Source organism: Onychostruthus taczanowskii, unplaced genomic scaffold (genome assembly GCF_017590055.1).
Source record: "Onychostruthus taczanowskii isolate IOZ18803 unplaced genomic scaffold, ASM1759005v1 scaffold14, whole genome shotgun sequence".
Lineage (NCBI taxonomy): Eukaryota > Metazoa > Chordata > Aves > Passeriformes > Passeridae > Onychostruthus > Onychostruthus taczanowskii.
In genome coordinates, this window is record NW_024498573.1 from 3,415,075 (window position 1) to 3,432,618 (window position 17,544).

Here is a 17,544-nt window from a genome sequence, read left to right on the forward strand (position 1 = left end):
GCTGTGGAAAATGCCATGCAATGGTTTGATCCACATTCACTGTTCCAAACAAGCTTTTGGGTAAGCACCTGCTGGCATGAAAGGTGGCTGCTGCCATGAGCCTCATCTTGCCATGTGAGCCCGCGATTTATAGAAGTGATTTTTTTCAAACCTGCTCTTGTGAGAATTCGCTGAGAACTTCTCCATTTTACAGATTTAAAAAAGCCTGCACCAAAAATATTCACAGTTTATTTTTTCATGAAACAAGTAACTAGTTAACACGTGACAATGCGAAGCAGAGGTGGACAGAGCAGTGCAGAGACCTCTCTGGTTACAGTGGGAGCTAGCTGGGTGCTGGCACTGAGGAAACCCTACTTACACAATCTACATGACTAAGTCCAGCTCATGGGAAGGCTTATAAATGTAAATTCAAGATTTATTTTCCTTCTCACACATGATAAATACTTAATATACTGAACGCCATAATTATTTTTTAAATTTTTGTTTAAAAAACCTTAATGAATGCCCTTAAGGTAATCTTCTCTCTCAATGGATCTGAGTTGTCCTGATTCCCTTTGTGGAGGAGTCACGCAGAAATGCAAGCTGCTTGCATTTCCTTAGTTTCAGCAGCAAGCAGGAACTGACCTGCCAGTCTTCCCAGAAAAAAAACAACATTAAACAAGAAAGTTTCCATAAGCCATAAAGCTTTTCCAAGTTGTGAGCTATTCTACAAAGGATCTGAAATGATTCGGACTAGAGGAGAGATAGCACTGGTAATGTCCCCTTGTGCCCAGCACACCCGGCCTCTACAGCAGGACGTTGTCTCAGGGTGCACACATCAGGAAAGGAGAATCAGGATTTGTCTTGGTACAGGTGTCTGCCTCCCTTCATAGAAAACTGCAAAGCTCAAGACCGTCTGCTCTGGGAGCAGCAGGCACTCGCAAGCCAGGTGGGAACAAGGACCTGCTCCCATGTTGGAGGAAGGAGGTCAGCATGGGGCTGAACTCTCCCTTCCTGGGGAGGGGCCTGTGGATCTGCCTGGAAGGAGAAGGAGAAGGATACACACACTGGAGCTGCGCAAGGGTCTGGCGGCGGCACGGAGATCCGAGGCTGTGGCCCCAGACTGGTGGAGCTCAGGTAATTACAGAGGTAATGTGTTGTGAGAGTGGGAAAAAGCTGGTCAGCAGCGTTTCCTCGGCAGGACACCAACCCTATCCAGGCCAGGCAGTGCCACCAAAGGAGGTCTGTCCTCCTCCTGCCTGCGAGGGTGCCGGTGGTCACAAGATGCTGCAGGTCCCTGGGACTCTACTGCCTGCCCCACGAGCACCACAGCCAAACCAACTTCTGCCTCAACGCTTGAGTGAACGGCTTTCAGCAGGCCTAGTCTGGACACCAGCCCGATGACCACCAGGTACTAAACATCGCCTTCACTGTAAAAGGGAGAAGAGAAAAAAAGAAAGCCAGGCAGCTGCTGGAGCCCACCGTGTTCCAGTGTGAGAACTACAATTCAGTTGGATGGACGCACACGCGCACACACACATGCACACCAACACAGTCCAGTTAATTCAAGTCTCCTTTGGTTGTAGAAGGGTTAAGCCAGAAGCTACACAAAGGGGAAGGTGTTGAGATGGGTCCCGATCCAGCTACGCCACCCTCGCCTCTGAGCAGTGAGCAGGACAGGCTTGGCTTGCTGCTGGCAATACCAGGTGCGATGGGAACGCGTCCTGAACACATCTGAGGCAAAGGGAGAAGGGACTGCTCAGTCCGCTGGCTCACGCTGACAACAGAGGTCTAGAAGAGACTGGATGGAAATTTGAAAGGGAGCACTGTCCCCCTGGCAGGGCAGTGCTCAGCACCTCCAGGAACCCACTCTGCTCTGCTCCGCTACTGCTGCTTTATGGGTCACTACGTTGTCAAGTGCAGGAAAACACTCCGCGCATCCTGTGCTAAAGGATTAGGACACAAGAATGAAAAATCTCCCAGATGACTTCTTCCAAGATCTCTCTTTTCCCTGACTTCCTCCAGATTTCCTGCTTCTTGGGCCTGGCCAGTCGCAGCTCTGTAAAAAAGGAGCCTGAATGGATACTGCCTATTGCTGAAGAAAACTGCACAGAGCGAGTGCAGGAGCTCCTCTCCCATCTCACTGGAGATGATCCCTGTCCTTGAGCAAACCACACACACAGCATGTCCCAGTAAACACATGGACAAACCTCGTAAAGCAACGCCCTGCAGGGACACAGACCTGGGCAGGTGACATAAAATCCCTTCCCTGCTTCTGGAGTCTGGTAAGGACATACACCTGACTGCTCACCACATGATCCCTGAAACATCTCCAGTGGCAGGGCAGCCTGACTGATCCATTTTCTTTAAATGCAGTAACAAGAGCAAGGCCCTGGCTGTGCCTAAGAACTCACCTACAAATCAAACCTGGAGCTTGAACATGCTGGATCAGTAATGTGACCATTTCAATGGAATTGGAGATTTTTACCCAGAGTGGACTCTTTATTTCAGCTTTACCATTTGTAAAAGGAAGAGGAAAAGGTCACGGATGCTCTCTCCCTCTGGCTGGGCCAGACTCAAGATTTAAGAGAATGTCCTTGCTCACGTCACAAGAGAATATGGATGGGATGTGCATGGGTTAGGGGCTGGGCTCAGGGAAGTGAATAAAAAAAACAAAACAAAGATTCCCCCTCCCTAAACATTAAACGACTTGAGACCTGCCTCCCATATTCACCAACCTCACTTTGGCTCTGAGTCAGCCAACTCACGACAGACAGAATCCTGGTTACGGGCTAGCGCTGTGTTTTGTTCAGGCAAAGGGTCCTGCCCCCGAGGAGTCTGTGCTTTTCCACTCAGCCAAGTAATCTGATCAATTGTCTGAACGTTCGTGACAAGCCACTCCATCTGCTCCGGGGGCACCGGCGCTTCCCTGGCTGGCCGAGGGGTCTGCTCGAATGCACACAATCTCTCTGATGTCCACGGGGTCTGCTCCGAGGGGGCTGAGGCCACTTCCCAGCTGGGCTGAAGGGTTGGCTCTGGTAGTTTCTCTGCTGTCCGGGAAGGCTGCTCCGCAGGCGTCAGGGTTTTCGTGGTGGACCAGTGGCTTTGCTCGTGCGTCTGTAGTTTCTCTGTAGGCCAAGGTACTTGTCCAACCTGTGTCACCACCTTCCCAGCAGACCAAGAGATTTGCTCCCCAGCTAACATGGTCCTCTCTTTCTGCTGGGGACTCAGCTCCATGGCTGGGGCTCCTCTCTCCTTGAGCTGAGCGTTCTGGTCGACGGGACGCAGCGCCTTCTCTGACAGCAACAGCCTGGGAGCTGATGCAGCTAGAGGCTTGTCTAAGGCTTGAGGCCGAGGAGCCACAGCAGGAGCCAGCTTATCCGATGCCTGAGGCCAGGATACAGGGGCTGTAAGAGTGAGAGGCCTCTCCAAGAGCTGAGACCGAGACACCCCAGAGCTGAGAGCCTTTTCCAAAGGAAGAACCCGCAGGGCCCCGGAGTCAGCAGCCTTCTCCGGAGGAAGGGGTCGCAGCACCCCAGGGGAGAGAGACTTCTGTGTGAGCGGGATCCGAAGGGCCCCTGAGCTGAGACCCTTCTCTGTGGGCAGGACCTGCGGTGACCGGGAGCCAGGGGCCTTCTCCGGAGACAGGGACCATGGCAACCCTGAGCTGGGAGCCTTCTCTGTGGGCAGGATCTGAGGCATACCCGAATCAGCAGCCTTCTCTGGAGGCAGGGGACGGGGTGACCCAGAGCTGGGAGACTTCTCTGTGTCTGAGACCCGCACTGTGCCAGAGAAGGAAGCCTTTTCTAGAGGCGGGGATTGTGGTACTGCTGATCCAGGAGCCTTCTCTGAGGGCAGGACTCGTGAGACTGGGGAGTCTGGAACTTTTTCAACGGAAACAGACCACAGCACCTCAGGACTGGAAGCCATCTCCAACGCTGGGACCTGCGGCACCACAGAGCTGGAAGCCTCTTGCACAGCCTGCAGCTGCGGACTCTGGGCAGAGGAGTCGTCCAGCGGCTGGAGCTGATCGGCCTCAGGAGGCTCATCCTCCGGCTGGGACTGCAGCATCCCCACCGTGGCGAGGAGTCTGTCAGACAGTGGAGGATGCAGGCATTTCACGGGGAACTCATCCAGCAGCTCGGGCTGCTGGGCCCTGCTGTCAATGAGGGGCTTGTCCGATAACTCCAAAACCTCGGGGGCATCAGGAGTCTCATCTGCCAGCTGGAGCTGCAGGTCAGCAGCAGTAACAAGTGACTCATCCAATGGGGACTGAGGTGATCCTGGGGGAGATTTGCTCGGCAGCTGAGGCTGCGAGGCGTCGCTGGAGGCCTCGTCCAGCGGCCAGAGCACCGCGTTGCTGGGAGGTTTGTCGGGCTGCTGAGGCCGCAGCGCTACAATGATGGGCTGCTTCTCTGACTGCAGCCTCAGGGACAGGGCAGCCTGGGGCTTGTCTGATGGCTGCAGGCGGAGCGACAGGGTGGTGGGAGGTTTGTCCGAAGGCTGAAGCCGCAGCGAGAGGGTGGTGGAGGGTTTGTTGGATGGCTTCAGCCTCAGTGACAAGGTGGCGGGGGGTTTATTTGACGGTGGCAGTCTCAGAGCCAGGGTGGCAGGTGGTTTGTCTGGTGAAGGTAGCCTGAGGGCCAGGGTGGTGGGGGGCTTGTTTGATGGCTGCAACCTCAGGGCAAGGGTGGTGGGGGGCTTGTCTGAAGAAGGCAGCCTCAGCGCTAGGGTAGCAGGGGGCTTTTCTGGTGACTGCAGTCTGAGGGCCACAGACTGAGGTAGGCTGTCCAGGGGCTGAACACTCAGGTCTGTGTCTGCCTCTGTTTCTGCAGGCAGCTGCTCTGGTGGCTGGGTGTCCTCACCGTTAGTCAGGCCTTCTATGGGAGGTGCATACTCACGAATTTCTCCTGGCTCTAGAGGGTGAGGCCCACAGGGATCATGTTCTGTGCAGCACAATCGTCCATCCAGCTTGGAGATGAAGAGCATTCCTTCCCGGTGCTGCTTGCAGAAGGACCTGGGGCACATCTCGCAGAACGAAGCTGCTTCCTTACCACACACGTCACACTGATGCCACGGGCACTCCCACTTTCCTGCAGCATGGACATGGGAGAAAAGACACACTTCAGGAGTAGGACATGGGCAAGAGACAAAGGCCTGCTGCAAAGGGAGTTCAGGGGAAAGTGAGAACACTCCTGTAATACCCACATACAATTCTACACGTCCTCTTCAGTTTCCGCCTTAGCTTGACAGGCAATTAACATCAATCTGCATTCTCAGAAGCAGCAAGGGCAATGACAATCATGACAAACACAAGCCACATCAGCTCAGACCAAAAGCCCATCTGGCTCCTGCACAGCACTGACCAACAGAGGTGTCTAGAGAGGAGCAGACATCCCCAGTTTGCACATCTCTGTAGCTCTGATTTTCATAGAGAACAGCAGCGGTTATCTGTGCACAACACCCAAAGGACTTTTTAAGCTAACATGTCAGATTCATCTATTAATTCTGGGTCAGAAACCTCCCTTCCTGTTTTTTAGAAAGAAGAAGTGAGAGAGCAGTGATCACAAGGGCTAAGTTCCTATTGTCTCTGAAGCCAAAGGCACATCCTTAACCTCTGGCCATCTATGGCCACGATAAAGCAAAGCTGCTCCCCCAGCAGCTCCATCTTCACAGTGAACCTACTGACCATCAGTGCCAATACCACCAGTAGGCAAAACACAGCATTACACTTCAGACATTGCTGCTTTTCTCACTTGTAGATGATCTCACTGGCTCAGCCTCCTGCTCCCTCAGCCAAGGCTGTGTCTGGCTCTACCAAGTGCTTCCAGTTCGTGGACACAACCAGGTACACGCTGAGCCCCTGAGCACAGGATGAGCAAAGCTGTTTTTCCAAATACACCTGTGCCTCTGTGCTCTCCCAGCTCCCCACACCCCCCCATCTCTCCAGCTCCCTGCCTTGCTGTGGGGAGCAGCTCCTCAGAGAGCAGCCCCGACACAGAGCCCTGAGCCAGAGGGCAACCACGGACACCAGCCAGGCCAGAGCACTTCCCAGCCTGGCTGAACCAAGCCCACAGACCTATGGCTACCAGCTCCTTTCCAAGGAGGCTGGTTCCTGCAGAACAGCACTGAGCAGCTGTGGGCATTGCTCCCTGGAGCTGTGCAACAGCAGCTCTCCACTCCCCTCTCTCACGCTGCTTTTCCCCTGGGGTTGAAGGCAACACGTAGTAACTTTTTCCCCTCCTTTGAAGCCAGTCCAAGGATTCTGTTCCAGTCTCAAAATATGCACTCTGCTTTTATGTATCTTTTCCAATTTTTCAGCATTTTTTTCCAAGTGAGGATGTTTAACACTTCCCATGGTCTCCCCTGTTCCTGGCTCATGCTGCTGCAGCACAGGCTGTCACTGCTCCCCCTGCACCAGCAGCATCCCAGAGAGCCACACAACACTGCCAAGACCCTGCGACCACTCTTATAGAGGTCATTTGTACAGATGGAAAATAAAAAAAGTCAAAACCTGATCCTTTGTTGCAGAAAGGATAAATCCTTTCAAACCACTCTAATGGTCTTTGACAGGATAAAAAGGTCTAATGAATAAGCACTCTCTCCAGGGACAGCCCAGAGCTCTTGGAAGTAAGATCACACAATTAGCAAACATGCAAACAAGCAGGAAATTCCAATTACTTGACAGCAATGCCCATGGCAGAGGAAACATTTGAAGTAGAAAGTGCTGAACCTTTCATGTCCTGAATGATACTCCAAGGAGCAGGGTATGAAAATCACTGCCTATGTGTAAAAAGAGTAAAATTGCTACAACTGACTGAAAATTATTCTCAAAAAACAGTTATTAATGGTCTTGTGGCAAACTGAGGAGGCATTTCAAATTACATCCTTCAGGAATGTATTTTAATCTGTACAATAATTTAAATTTCTGAAAGCAGAACAGCAAATACTCTTACAGATACAGGTAGATAACATCGAGCCTGTAAGGGACTGAAAAAATCCAGTTGGACAGGCTCAGAATTTAAACTGGACAAATGCTCTTGCACCAACAAGGTGTAATTAAATAAAGACAGGTGCAAAACAGGATTGCAAGAGCAAGAAATAAATACGAGAAAAGGATCAAGATGAAAACTCAAGAAGGATAAAGCAAACCATCAACATCACATCAATATAAGTTATTTTTTGCAAAAGAAGTAAAACATAATTTCCGAAGAAATTTTATGTAAAAACCAAAATATAATTATTCTTTTCTGTCAGAATAAGCAAGGCCTCAGCTGCAATGCTGCTAAAATACTTGTTTCCAGTTTTAAAAAAAAAGTGTAGGCAAGTGGGACATGGTCCAGAGTAGATCAAGAATAAAAACTTCAGGCTATGTTTGTACAAGCCAGAAAAGGACTGAGACAACAATCTTGCACTATATAAAAAAATGTATCAGAGAGCTGGCAATTCTTTGTGTTTTTAAGTCAGGCTGTTAGGAGAAACTTTGCAAATGGAAAGTAGGCGAGCAGGCTGGAGGCTGGCCTGTAGTTTTTGAGTATTTTTTTATTTCAATTTTTGTCCTCATGTCACACATACTAAATATGCTTTGGTACTGCTCTCTTACTTATGAACTAATGGGTATTCAGACAATTAAGAGATTCTTTTCTAACTCCTATTTTCCAGCATCGCTTCTCCTCACCATTCAACTCACAATTGTCTTCAACTTTGGGTAAACAGCCAGTGTGATGACCAATACCTCAGCTATTGTTTGGATTATGCTCTGCAGCCCCAAGAATGGGGTCAATTCACAAGCACCACCTCTTAGGCAAGGACCAGCTCCCCTTTCAGCAACTAGTTCACCTTTTTGCAGTCACAGTGGGGTGCAAACCAGGGCTGGGTTGGTTGGGCAACAAGATCTGTTCAAGTGAGAAGGATTTCTCTAAACGTTACGAAGCTGTGAATAGAAGGCAAGGTCACCCAGAGCCAACACTGTGAGCCAAGCAGAGCACTGACCTGCAGGTCTCTTGGTCAGGTTGAGGCAGTCAGCGTGGTACACCTTGGGGCAGCCTGACTTCTTACAAGAGACCAGCTGCCCGCCGTCCCCGCAGCTGAAGCACTCGTCCTCCCGCTCCTTCATCACCTCCGCCTGCGACCTGCGCTTCATCTGCGGCCGCCTCTTCAGCTTCTTGGACTTCTCCTCGCTGAGACTGGGCTGGCTCTGGGGGTGAAAAGATGTTGGTTAACATCCACCTGCTCCCTTCCTGCTGCAAACCCTGCTGACACAAATCCCACTGCCAGCTATACCTGGGACCTGTGCAGCATCTCTAGTGCTGCTCGGTATTTGGCAAGCAAGTTAATACAGCAAAAAGCTCCCAGTTATTTTGAAAGAGCCTGGAAGTCATGCAGCAAAGCTTGACTGGATATGGGATTTATCTAACTAGCAACAGCAGAATGAGGAGCTGGGGCTGCCTGGTGTCACTGAGCTCGTGCCACCTCTCCCAGATCTTCAGGTCAAAGTAGTCAGGTGTCCTGGCACCCATGACTCACAGAATCTATTCAGGGCCTTCCTGCACTTTTTCACATTCATCACTTCCCTCTCCAATTTCAGTATGAATTTATCTGTCATCAGTTTAGACCTATTTGTTCTTGTGTCAATGGTGTTCTTTTGCACCAGAATCACAAAATCTTTACAGCTGGAAAAGACCTCCAAGATCATCAAATTCAACATTTGAAGCTTTTCTGTCTCCCTGAAGAAACCTCTAGGACACACTCTCCTGCTTGCAAACTGAAACTTTCACAGTCTACACACTCAGTCTTCCCAGTGGCTTTTCTCTGCCCTTGAGTACATTTGTCCCAAAGTAAAGTTACAGAATTACACATGCTACCTCAGATAACACCTCTCATACAAAGACAAAAACACTTAGCCAAAAGAACAGGAAATTCCCCCAAAGCACTGCCCCCATTTGCCTTTATTGAGTACATTTGTCCCAAACGAAAGTTACAGAATAAACATGCTACCTCAGATAACACCTCTCATACAAAGACAAAAACACTTAGCCAAAAGAACAGGAAATTCCCCCAAAGCACTGCCCCCATTTGCCTTTTCCACAGCTGTGTCCCACCACAGCTCAGCAGCTGAGCTGCACAGTGCCTCCTTCTCCACCACGACCTTCTCATGGTGGATTTGTTTCTGCTGTTCACTCTCCAGGTGTGTACTGTGGAATATCCAATCTCCATTCCCTCACACCCAGTTATTCCTTTGCAACTGCCCCATCCTCTCACTCTCCCACTCCAATGAGAATTGAACTCTGCATGATCACTATAGTTAAATTATCTGTGTAGTGAAGTAACTACAACTGGACCCAGAACAGGCAACTAAATGGTTCAAGTGCTCTTTTCTCTGGCCTAAGGCTTCCTCCAACCCTGCTCTTCCAACTCCCCCTCCAAGCCAGGCTGAGCCTCCCATTGTGTGGAACACTCAACTCCACAAAGATGATGCTTCTTGCCCCAAGTCCTGACCTTACCAAAGCACCATCACTTTAGTTTATCTAAAGAGACATGAGCTAAATTCTGTGCCATTTTCTACATCTCTTTGTGTTCAAATATGTGTTCTCCATGCAGACATCTCTGTGTGCTGAGACAATGCCTATGAAGCAATTTTTACATCCTTTATTCTTCAAAAGTATCGTGCATAATATTTTCATCACCAAAACATTTAAAAACCTTGGTCTCCAGACTTATAATTTCAGAACTCTACAGTTTGCTATCCAGCTTTCCTGTCACCAAGGAGTTACATCTCTTGATTGTTTCCTTCCCATTCACATGTGGATGTTTCTGCTTTCATACCATCATTCCCCCTGATAATGGGGACAAGCCAGCTCTTCCTTATCACTGAAAATGCAGGCACTGAAATGCCCCCACCTAACCTATGCCCCCGATTTTCAGCGCCTAGTTCCTGGCCATCTAATTACAAAGAGAACAAGAAAATCCCTTCATAGCTATTTTGAAAGTCTAAGAGAGGTCTAACAGCTGGACTAAGCGATTCCCACTTGCTCCCTGCAGTACCACAGACTCCCAAACATTCCTCCACACTCCCGGTTAGAAGGCACTTTTAAGAGTGAACTTGAGTATAATCAGTTTTGTCTTGCTGTATCTTCAGGAAGCTTAAAAATGCATCTATTGTGAGAAGAATACTTTAAAAAAACACCCCAAGGTATTGTTTTCTCGGTACTGTTCTTAGCCCATCTCATCAAGATGGAATGAGAGCCTCAGATATCACAATGGAACATGAATGCCAACTAAAGGGCACCTTTCTCTCATTTCCATCATGCACCTGCAATTTCAAGGCAAAAATGACAGTCAAGCCATGTATAACACAGGGGCAGCACAAAATCAATTGAACTTTAAATTGCAACCCAAAAAGGAGCTAAATACATCAGATGTGCCACTCCCCTCATCTGCCAGCTTCTGAAGACATCAATTTTTTATTTTTGTGAGTTAATTTTTCTGAAGAACTAATCTCTGGAGAATTCATAAAACCTTCCCTATATTTTGATGGGGCTCAACAACTGTGCTGCTGGAGGTTTTTAACCCTTAACTGTGGGCACGGCAGGATCCACATGCCAGAGCAGAGGGATTACAGACTGATTTGGTGAAGCACTTGTAACAAACCAACAGCTGAGACATAGATTTAGCGGGTGACAGCTGGGAACTCGGCCAACTGCTCCTGTTTTTTCCTTTTCCCAGTGAGAACCAGCTCACACAAGGAGGTAATTGAAATCAATTCCTGTTACTGCAACATTACAGTTACAAATCGAAGCCCTCAAAAAGCCAGTGAGCTCTAAAAGCTGGTGGTTTTTCAACTACAGATATGGCAGATTTCTTATGTCTGTCTGATGTGTAAAAATCGGTCCTTTCATTAAAACCAGAATAAAACCAAGAACTTTACTGGAGAATAGATGGTGAAGTAGCAGCCTTTGGCTCTAAAGCAACTTCAGTGTGAAGGAATGTGAGTCTGCTGCCGTTCCATGCATGCTCACAATTTACTTTGGGAGCCTTCACTTTGGGAAATGGGCTGAGCTGTGTTTTCTTGGTTATCTAATGACGTCTTTCCCATGCCTGTTCTTTGCTCCTCCAGTGCTATGGAAAATGTCATGATAAGAAGTAGAAAATTTTTAAAAAAATTTTAAAAAAACACTCTCTTTCTTTTACTCTTTCAGTGTAAAATAAAGCTTCCTGTCGTTATTTATAGCAACTCTGATAACTGAAGACTAAGACTTGCTCTCAGAATGAAAACTCGAATATTTAACTCATTTCAAGCACTGTTCCCATGGCCACACTTAAATGATCTCTTCAACCAGAAACCTCTGCAACCAACGATTGATACACATCTATGCAAAGAGGCAATCTGCAAGAACAAAAGCTTAAAGGAGGCATCATACCTTTGGCCTTACTCCTAGGAAGCCACTGCAGTTTGGGGCACCACATTTACAAACGGTCTTTCCATTTCCCAAACACTCCAGATTGTAGTTGAAAGTCAGCTCAGTCCCTGGCACAAAAGCAGATCAAAACCAAGCAAGTTGTTAATGAATTACACAGTAGAATGTTTTACTGCTAAGGTAAAAGCACTTTTTAAATACAGTGTCACAAATGACTGCCACTACTACACAAGGACACCAAACTATTAATCTCTCCAAAGATCTGTGTAGATTGAAAATTCAGTGCAACCCCTCACCCCTACCACATTTTACAGCTAAAAAGGGCATTGAATCTGTAGCAGGGCCCTGTGTCAGCCTCCACTGATACAACGGCTACATGTGTTTCATTATGTTAGTGCTGCTGCTAAGCCACATGAATACCCCAATGAAAATAAAAATTAAATCTCCTTCCAGATAGCTACAAACCCTCCCTTTTCCTTACAGAACCCCCGAGGCCACTGCAGGCATTGACAGTGTGTTCCTTACCAGCTTTGATATTTACAAGTGCGAAGAGCCCGACCCGAGTGTCACCATTCACACACCACTTCTGAGTCTCACAGTTGGGCTGGCAGCAATGGTTCATGAACCGAGCATAGTTGCCCTTTGGCCCAGCGTCAATGATTCGATCCTGGATTGCAAAAAAAAAACCCCAGAAAACCACATTTCAATCAGCTGTCATCAGCTGCAATCAACCAGCTCTGACGCCTCTGGCCAGTGCTGGCAGATCACACGGCAGCCTCCTGCACATCATCCTCCTCCTCAAAGACACAGGGCTCCCAAACAGCCAGGACAGTGCCACTGTTGCTTTCTGGGAAACAAAGTCTCCCTGTGGCATCAGTACTGGATAAACACCACCCCCACACATTTCCAAGGCAGTGCTTGTGGTTCCAGGCCCCAACTTCTGCTTGAAAGCAAAACAGCAGTTCCTATTTCTTACATGTTAGGGTATGGAAGGAAAACAGGAAGAGTGTGTTAGCTGAGGTACACTGGTGCACAGCTTGTTATGGGGCTGGAGAGGAGAGGGAAGCTGCCACTGAGATTTGCTTTTGTAGTAATGAGGGAGATATTAACACTTGGGTCTGCCCCATCAGCCATACAAGGAGAACAAGATATGGTCAGTGTGAATGTACAGCAGGACGAGGGGAAAGACAAAGCAGCCACTGTTATCCTGTCCCACACTGTAGAGCTTCCTCCCCATGTTTGCTTTCATGGTTTCCTTCTCATCTTTCCATGGCTGAGTGAAAAAGTAGGGAAAGCAGCTGACAAAATCACTTAAACCTCTGAAAACCAGGAGGTTCATAGCAACAACCTCATCTGCAGGACCCACTGGGGAGCCTGTGGGTGTAACTAAATCCATCAATCTACTCAGAACAGCAAGACCTGAGATCTGAACTCAGATGAAGGTCTTCCTGTGCCTATAACTTACATGCCTCTTCTGGCACACACCAACCCTGTTCTGGGCTCTCCAAAGTTCAGCTGCTGGGAAGGATCCCAATGTTCTCAAATTCAGCCTCTTATGCTGAAGTAGGATCTACAGCCCTCAGACAACTGTCCTCAGCTCTAATGAATACACTCAGGCAATGCCTGTTCAGACTTTCCTCCTAACCCTGAAATCCAGCCTGAAGCTCCTCTATTACACATTAATTCATTAGGCATTTCAGAGGAAATGCAGACCAGCTCATCAGCAATGTTTAGCATCTTTTTGCTAGATGGAGTATCATGCCTTCCTTCCCATCTTTTTACTTCTGTTCAGGATGCTGGCAGGAGATTCCTTGCACATACCTTATCCAGTGTCAACATGTAGAAATTGGTGATGTCGTGCTCCTGAGCATAGCGGATTCGGGCCCGGCACTCCTCTTCGTCAATGAGCTCCCCAACATACTCATTAACAAATTCACCCTGCCAGACACAAAACAACAAGTTCATAAGACAAGACAAATTATCTGCAGGATGGAGGGACGTCCACCTTTGTGCTGGAACTTAGCTCCTGTTTCCTTCCTAAAAATCTCTCCCTGTGCTCTGCAGCCAGTTTGGCCTGTAACCTTCACCAAGAGCCCTGAACCATACATCCGTTTCACACGCTCAAATAACTCAAAATAAATTAAATAAAGAACTGTGACCACCAGGTTATTCTTTGTGCCAAAGAAAGAATAAGCATCCAGGGACAGCACAGAAGTTAACCACAAGAACAGCACTTTGCTGCAAAGCTCAAAGCACAGCCCTAATTGCATTCCAGCTGAAAACAATATCCCTTTGGGGACCAACATACGGAGCAGCAGGATGCACCTGGAGCACCTGCTCCTGCAGTGAGTGCAGAAGCTCTCCTGTGGTCAAGTACTCCAGCCATTAAAGAGAAACCCAGCTCTGCTCCAGTGGGGCTAACAGGTCCCCCCACTAAATAACTGAATATTTTCTGTTTCCAGACTGTCTGCTGAAAGTGAAACAAGCACATGGAATGGCAGAGATATCCTTTAACTAATGGCACGGCAGCCAGCAAAGTTTTCAACAGGACAGACTCACATTTTGCCTCTTCTATCAGGGCCTCCCTCTTATCATGTCATCACTACTCCCTTTTCAGACATTCTTCTCTTACTATGCTAATAGTCCTCTGTTTCACTTTATCCTTTATTAGCTTTGGGGTTCTTTTGGATTTAACATTCCTCCTCCTTCATTCAGCACAGATGTGTGTCCAAAGAATTGTTCTTCTTTGCATTTAAAAAACACATACAAGTGTTTTAGGTGGAGATAATCAGTTTCAGCAGTAATAACAGCCATGTCCAAGACACTGCCCTTTTTTAAGTTCCAAGCCCTGTTTTCTGTTTCTGACACAAGATTCTCACGCTGGATAAGCCTGGCTAGTCAACAGTGGGGGGGAGGAATAATCATTGTTCCCCATCTGGAAATCCTGAGCACCATCCCATTGTTCTTACAAGCAGACTGACCAAGCAATCACCTTTCTTACCCTGTGGGACATCAACATGCAAATAATTTTCTCGGTCAGCTGAGCCAAAACAGGAAAGATTAAATCAAATTTTCTTTCTAAATGACATTCTACAGCAAGAAGTCTTCTTCAAACTCACTTTTCAAACCAAGAGCGACCAAGAGAGAAGCGACAAGACGAAACGACACAGAAAGAGCGCAGGTACCTTCCTGATGTCTGTCTTGGCCTGCAAGCCCCAGCCTCGTGCCAGCGTGCGGAAGATCTGGACCTCGGGGTACTGGCGCTTGGAGAAGCACTGGTTCTGGCAGCGCTCTCCAGCAGGACACACCAGGGGGTGGCACTCGTAGAGCAGCATGCGGTTGATGCACTCCGAGTCCAGGCCGCAGGGGTTCTCGTCCGTGGGTTTGCAGTTGCAGCGCGGAATCTCGGACAGGTCTGCCGTGAAGATCTGCACCTTCCCCACCGGCCGGTTCACCTTCAATGCACACGAGGGACATGAGCTCTTGGGAGCTACAGGTTACCCCGACAGGCACTTCTGTACTCCACCCTTGCCTATGAGCTGACGGGCTGTGGTGACTTAGTGACAGCAAAGGGCAGAAGGACACAAGTACAGGCACAGCTGTACTTCTGGGAATGCTATTTCGAGAGGCAGGTTAGAGGAAAGAGCTCAGGAGGATGCAGGTTCCCCATTAGCAGCACCTGGTGCAGTGAATATTCTGCGACCCTTGCAAGGTGAGAGGCTGCCAAGTGTCCCCCTCCCATCATCCAGCTCAAGTGGCCAGCCCAGTGCTCTTGCTGGGCACACAGCATCCCTGTGATCAGCACCAAACCACTTTCTGCATCAAACTGCACCTTTTCCAGTCTGAGTGTCAGGTGCTTTTCCTCAGCTTTCCCTTACTGCCCTGATTTTTGAATGTTACCTTCAAGCTGGTTTGTGCCCTCAGATGTCACACCTGTGACACAAGGCCTACCATGCAGTTACCTCCCTACCCAACTGTCCTGCAGATGTAAATGGAAGCCAAACCAGACAAGGCTGGGGTTGGAAGACACAAAGAGGAGCTCAGAGTTAAGGCAAGGAGCTCTCTAAAAACCGCTCCAGAAGGAAGCAGAGTGCAGCACCAGGTGGAGAAGCGACTGGCGTGTCTGTGGCATGAGCTGGGTCCTTGGGGTTTGGTTAAAGGCAGCAAAGGCTGAAAAGCAGGCAACAGAAAGTCAGGACTTTGGAGAGAGACACTGAAGAAAAGTTCCTTGTTGCTCTTTCCCTGGGTGAACCACTGTCTCACTCTCCTCTCCCAGAACATGAAAGGAAGGGATTTTAGCAAACCTATTCCAGCCCCCATATAAATTACCTAGTCCCACCCAGAGACTTTCCACATTGACAGCCTGTCTGAGGCTGGCCCAGTCCTGATTCCCCTTTGTTTAAACACAAACCCTGCAGAAACCCCCCATTAAATCACTTCAACACAGTCTCCCCCCCACCTTTCTCCTAGAACTGTGCCCCACCTCCAACCTTCCTTGTCACTCAGGTTCTCCTCTGCTGCTTCCCATCTCTTACCCAGACTCATTAAGAGTGGCAAGACTCACAGGATTGGGTCAATCCACTACTGGTACTGCTCTAGTACTGCCACTGCACACCACATATGCCCAGCACACCTTCCCTATTCTCTGAGGCACTGCTGAGAAAAAAACCAAAGCAGGGCAATGTTTGGACTCATCACAAGCCTGACATGATGAAGGATCCCAAGTGTATTTTGCAGCAGCCTCTCAGGTGGGTGTTCCTTGGGATGCACTTGAGGTGCTGACATTCTTAGAAGGAGTGGACACAAACAGCTTCATCCATTCCATCCTGAAGCCTTCTCCAGTTCACCATCTGCTCCTGCAAACTGCTTTGCTTTCAGAGAGACCGACAGCTTGCACCCAGACCTCAGAAGAGCTGCCATGACTAATGACCACAACCGTCATTATTTATATAAAAGGGTATTTCAAAGGCTCTAAACTGCTTCCAAAGTTCCTTCATGTTGTGGCCAGAGAGGCCTAAAAATAGCTATAATGAGAAACTACTTCCTCTGCTGAAGCTGCCAGGCCCATACTTCTGCCACAGCATTCAGTTGGGCTCTGTACACCACACAGTAACTCATGCAGGATATACCTGCCTGCCTAAAAATCCTAGCTAGATACAAAAAGTGCCAGAAACCAGTTAAGCTTTCATATTTTGCCACATAAAAAAAGAGAAGACAGAAGCAGTAAAAGAAGCAGGAAAAAAGAACACAGTCCCTGAGTCAATGGGTTCCTGGTCAGTTGGGACCCACTTCTCAGACACAGGCACATGCTTGGCCCCAGCTCTCAAGTCACCTCTGTCCTGTAGCTATTGCTGCTCCAATTCTAACTCAATAATAACAGTAATATTTAACAGCCCTTAATGTGAATAGTTCCCCAAAACTGAGGAAAAGGGCTGATATTGCAGCCTATACACATGCTTCAGTATTTCTGTTCAGTCACCAACTGATACAGAAAGAGAAATAAAACAATAGCAGATGATAGAAGATACTGTGGGTTAGCACACGCTCCACACAGCCTTGCTGCACTGCACCCTGACCACCTCCTGTCCTGGTTTGTCCACCTTGCCATCAGCAGCACGGAGCATTTGACCACACTGAGCATTACCAACCCTCTCCCCTGAGTTCTCAAGGTACACAGACACTTCCTTTGGATCACACAACTGACATGGTCAGCACAGACATGATCAGATCTGTTCCAGCAGACCAGAGCTCCTCTGTCAGTGCAGCCCAGCTTGCTGAGGATGGAAAGAGGATCAAAGGAACCTTCAAGAACAGCCAGACACCCAAACATCAGAAATGTTTCTGTATACCTGTAAATCACCTGCACCGACAGCTCAAGACTTCTCTTCCACACCTGCCCCCCACCACCTCCCCTCACCTTGATGTGTTTGTAGGGAGGAGGTTTCTTGTCATTCTTTTTGTCTTCCTGAAGTTGTCTCAGTTCTTTCTGTGCTTTCAATTCTTCAAATCTCACAGCAGCTTCCTGAAGAGCTAAGTGACAGAACAGGCTCTGTTATGAGGAACTCCCTCTGCTCACGCAGAGCTGAGCAGCCACTGTCCAGCCAGTGCTCACATGGTTCAACAGAGGAGGGTGAAGAAAAGGCCAATG

General features: G+C 48.4%; 1 protein-coding gene across 5 annotated transcripts in view; it reads right to left on the reverse strand.

Annotated features, from left to right (window-relative positions):
- Positions 1 to 208: 208 nt before the first annotated feature.
- NSD1 (nuclear receptor binding SET domain protein 1) overlaps positions 209 to 17,544 on the reverse strand; it is a 56,178-nt gene continuing 38,842 nt past the window's right edge. For 3 of the 5 annotated variants that reach the window (XM_041397579.1, XM_041397583.1, XM_041397582.1), the window contains exons 17-23: positions 17,314 to 17,426; positions 14,582 to 14,851; positions 13,218 to 13,334; positions 11,922 to 12,063; positions 11,400 to 11,506; positions 7,972 to 8,176; positions 209 to 5,072 (exon numbers count right to left, since the gene is read on the reverse strand). In XM_041397579.1, the coding sequence (XP_041253513.1) occupies positions 2,719 to 5,072; positions 7,972 to 8,176; positions 11,400 to 11,506; positions 11,922 to 12,063; positions 13,218 to 13,334; positions 14,582 to 14,851; positions 17,314 to 17,426 (3,308 nt within the window). In that variant the 3' untranslated portion in view covers positions 209 to 2,718. The remainder of the gene's footprint in view (positions 5,073 to 7,971; positions 8,177 to 11,399; positions 11,507 to 11,921; positions 12,064 to 13,217; positions 13,335 to 14,581; positions 14,852 to 17,313; positions 17,427 to 17,544) is intronic. The other 2 variants (XM_041397581.1, XM_041397580.1) reach the window with 2 other exon arrangements.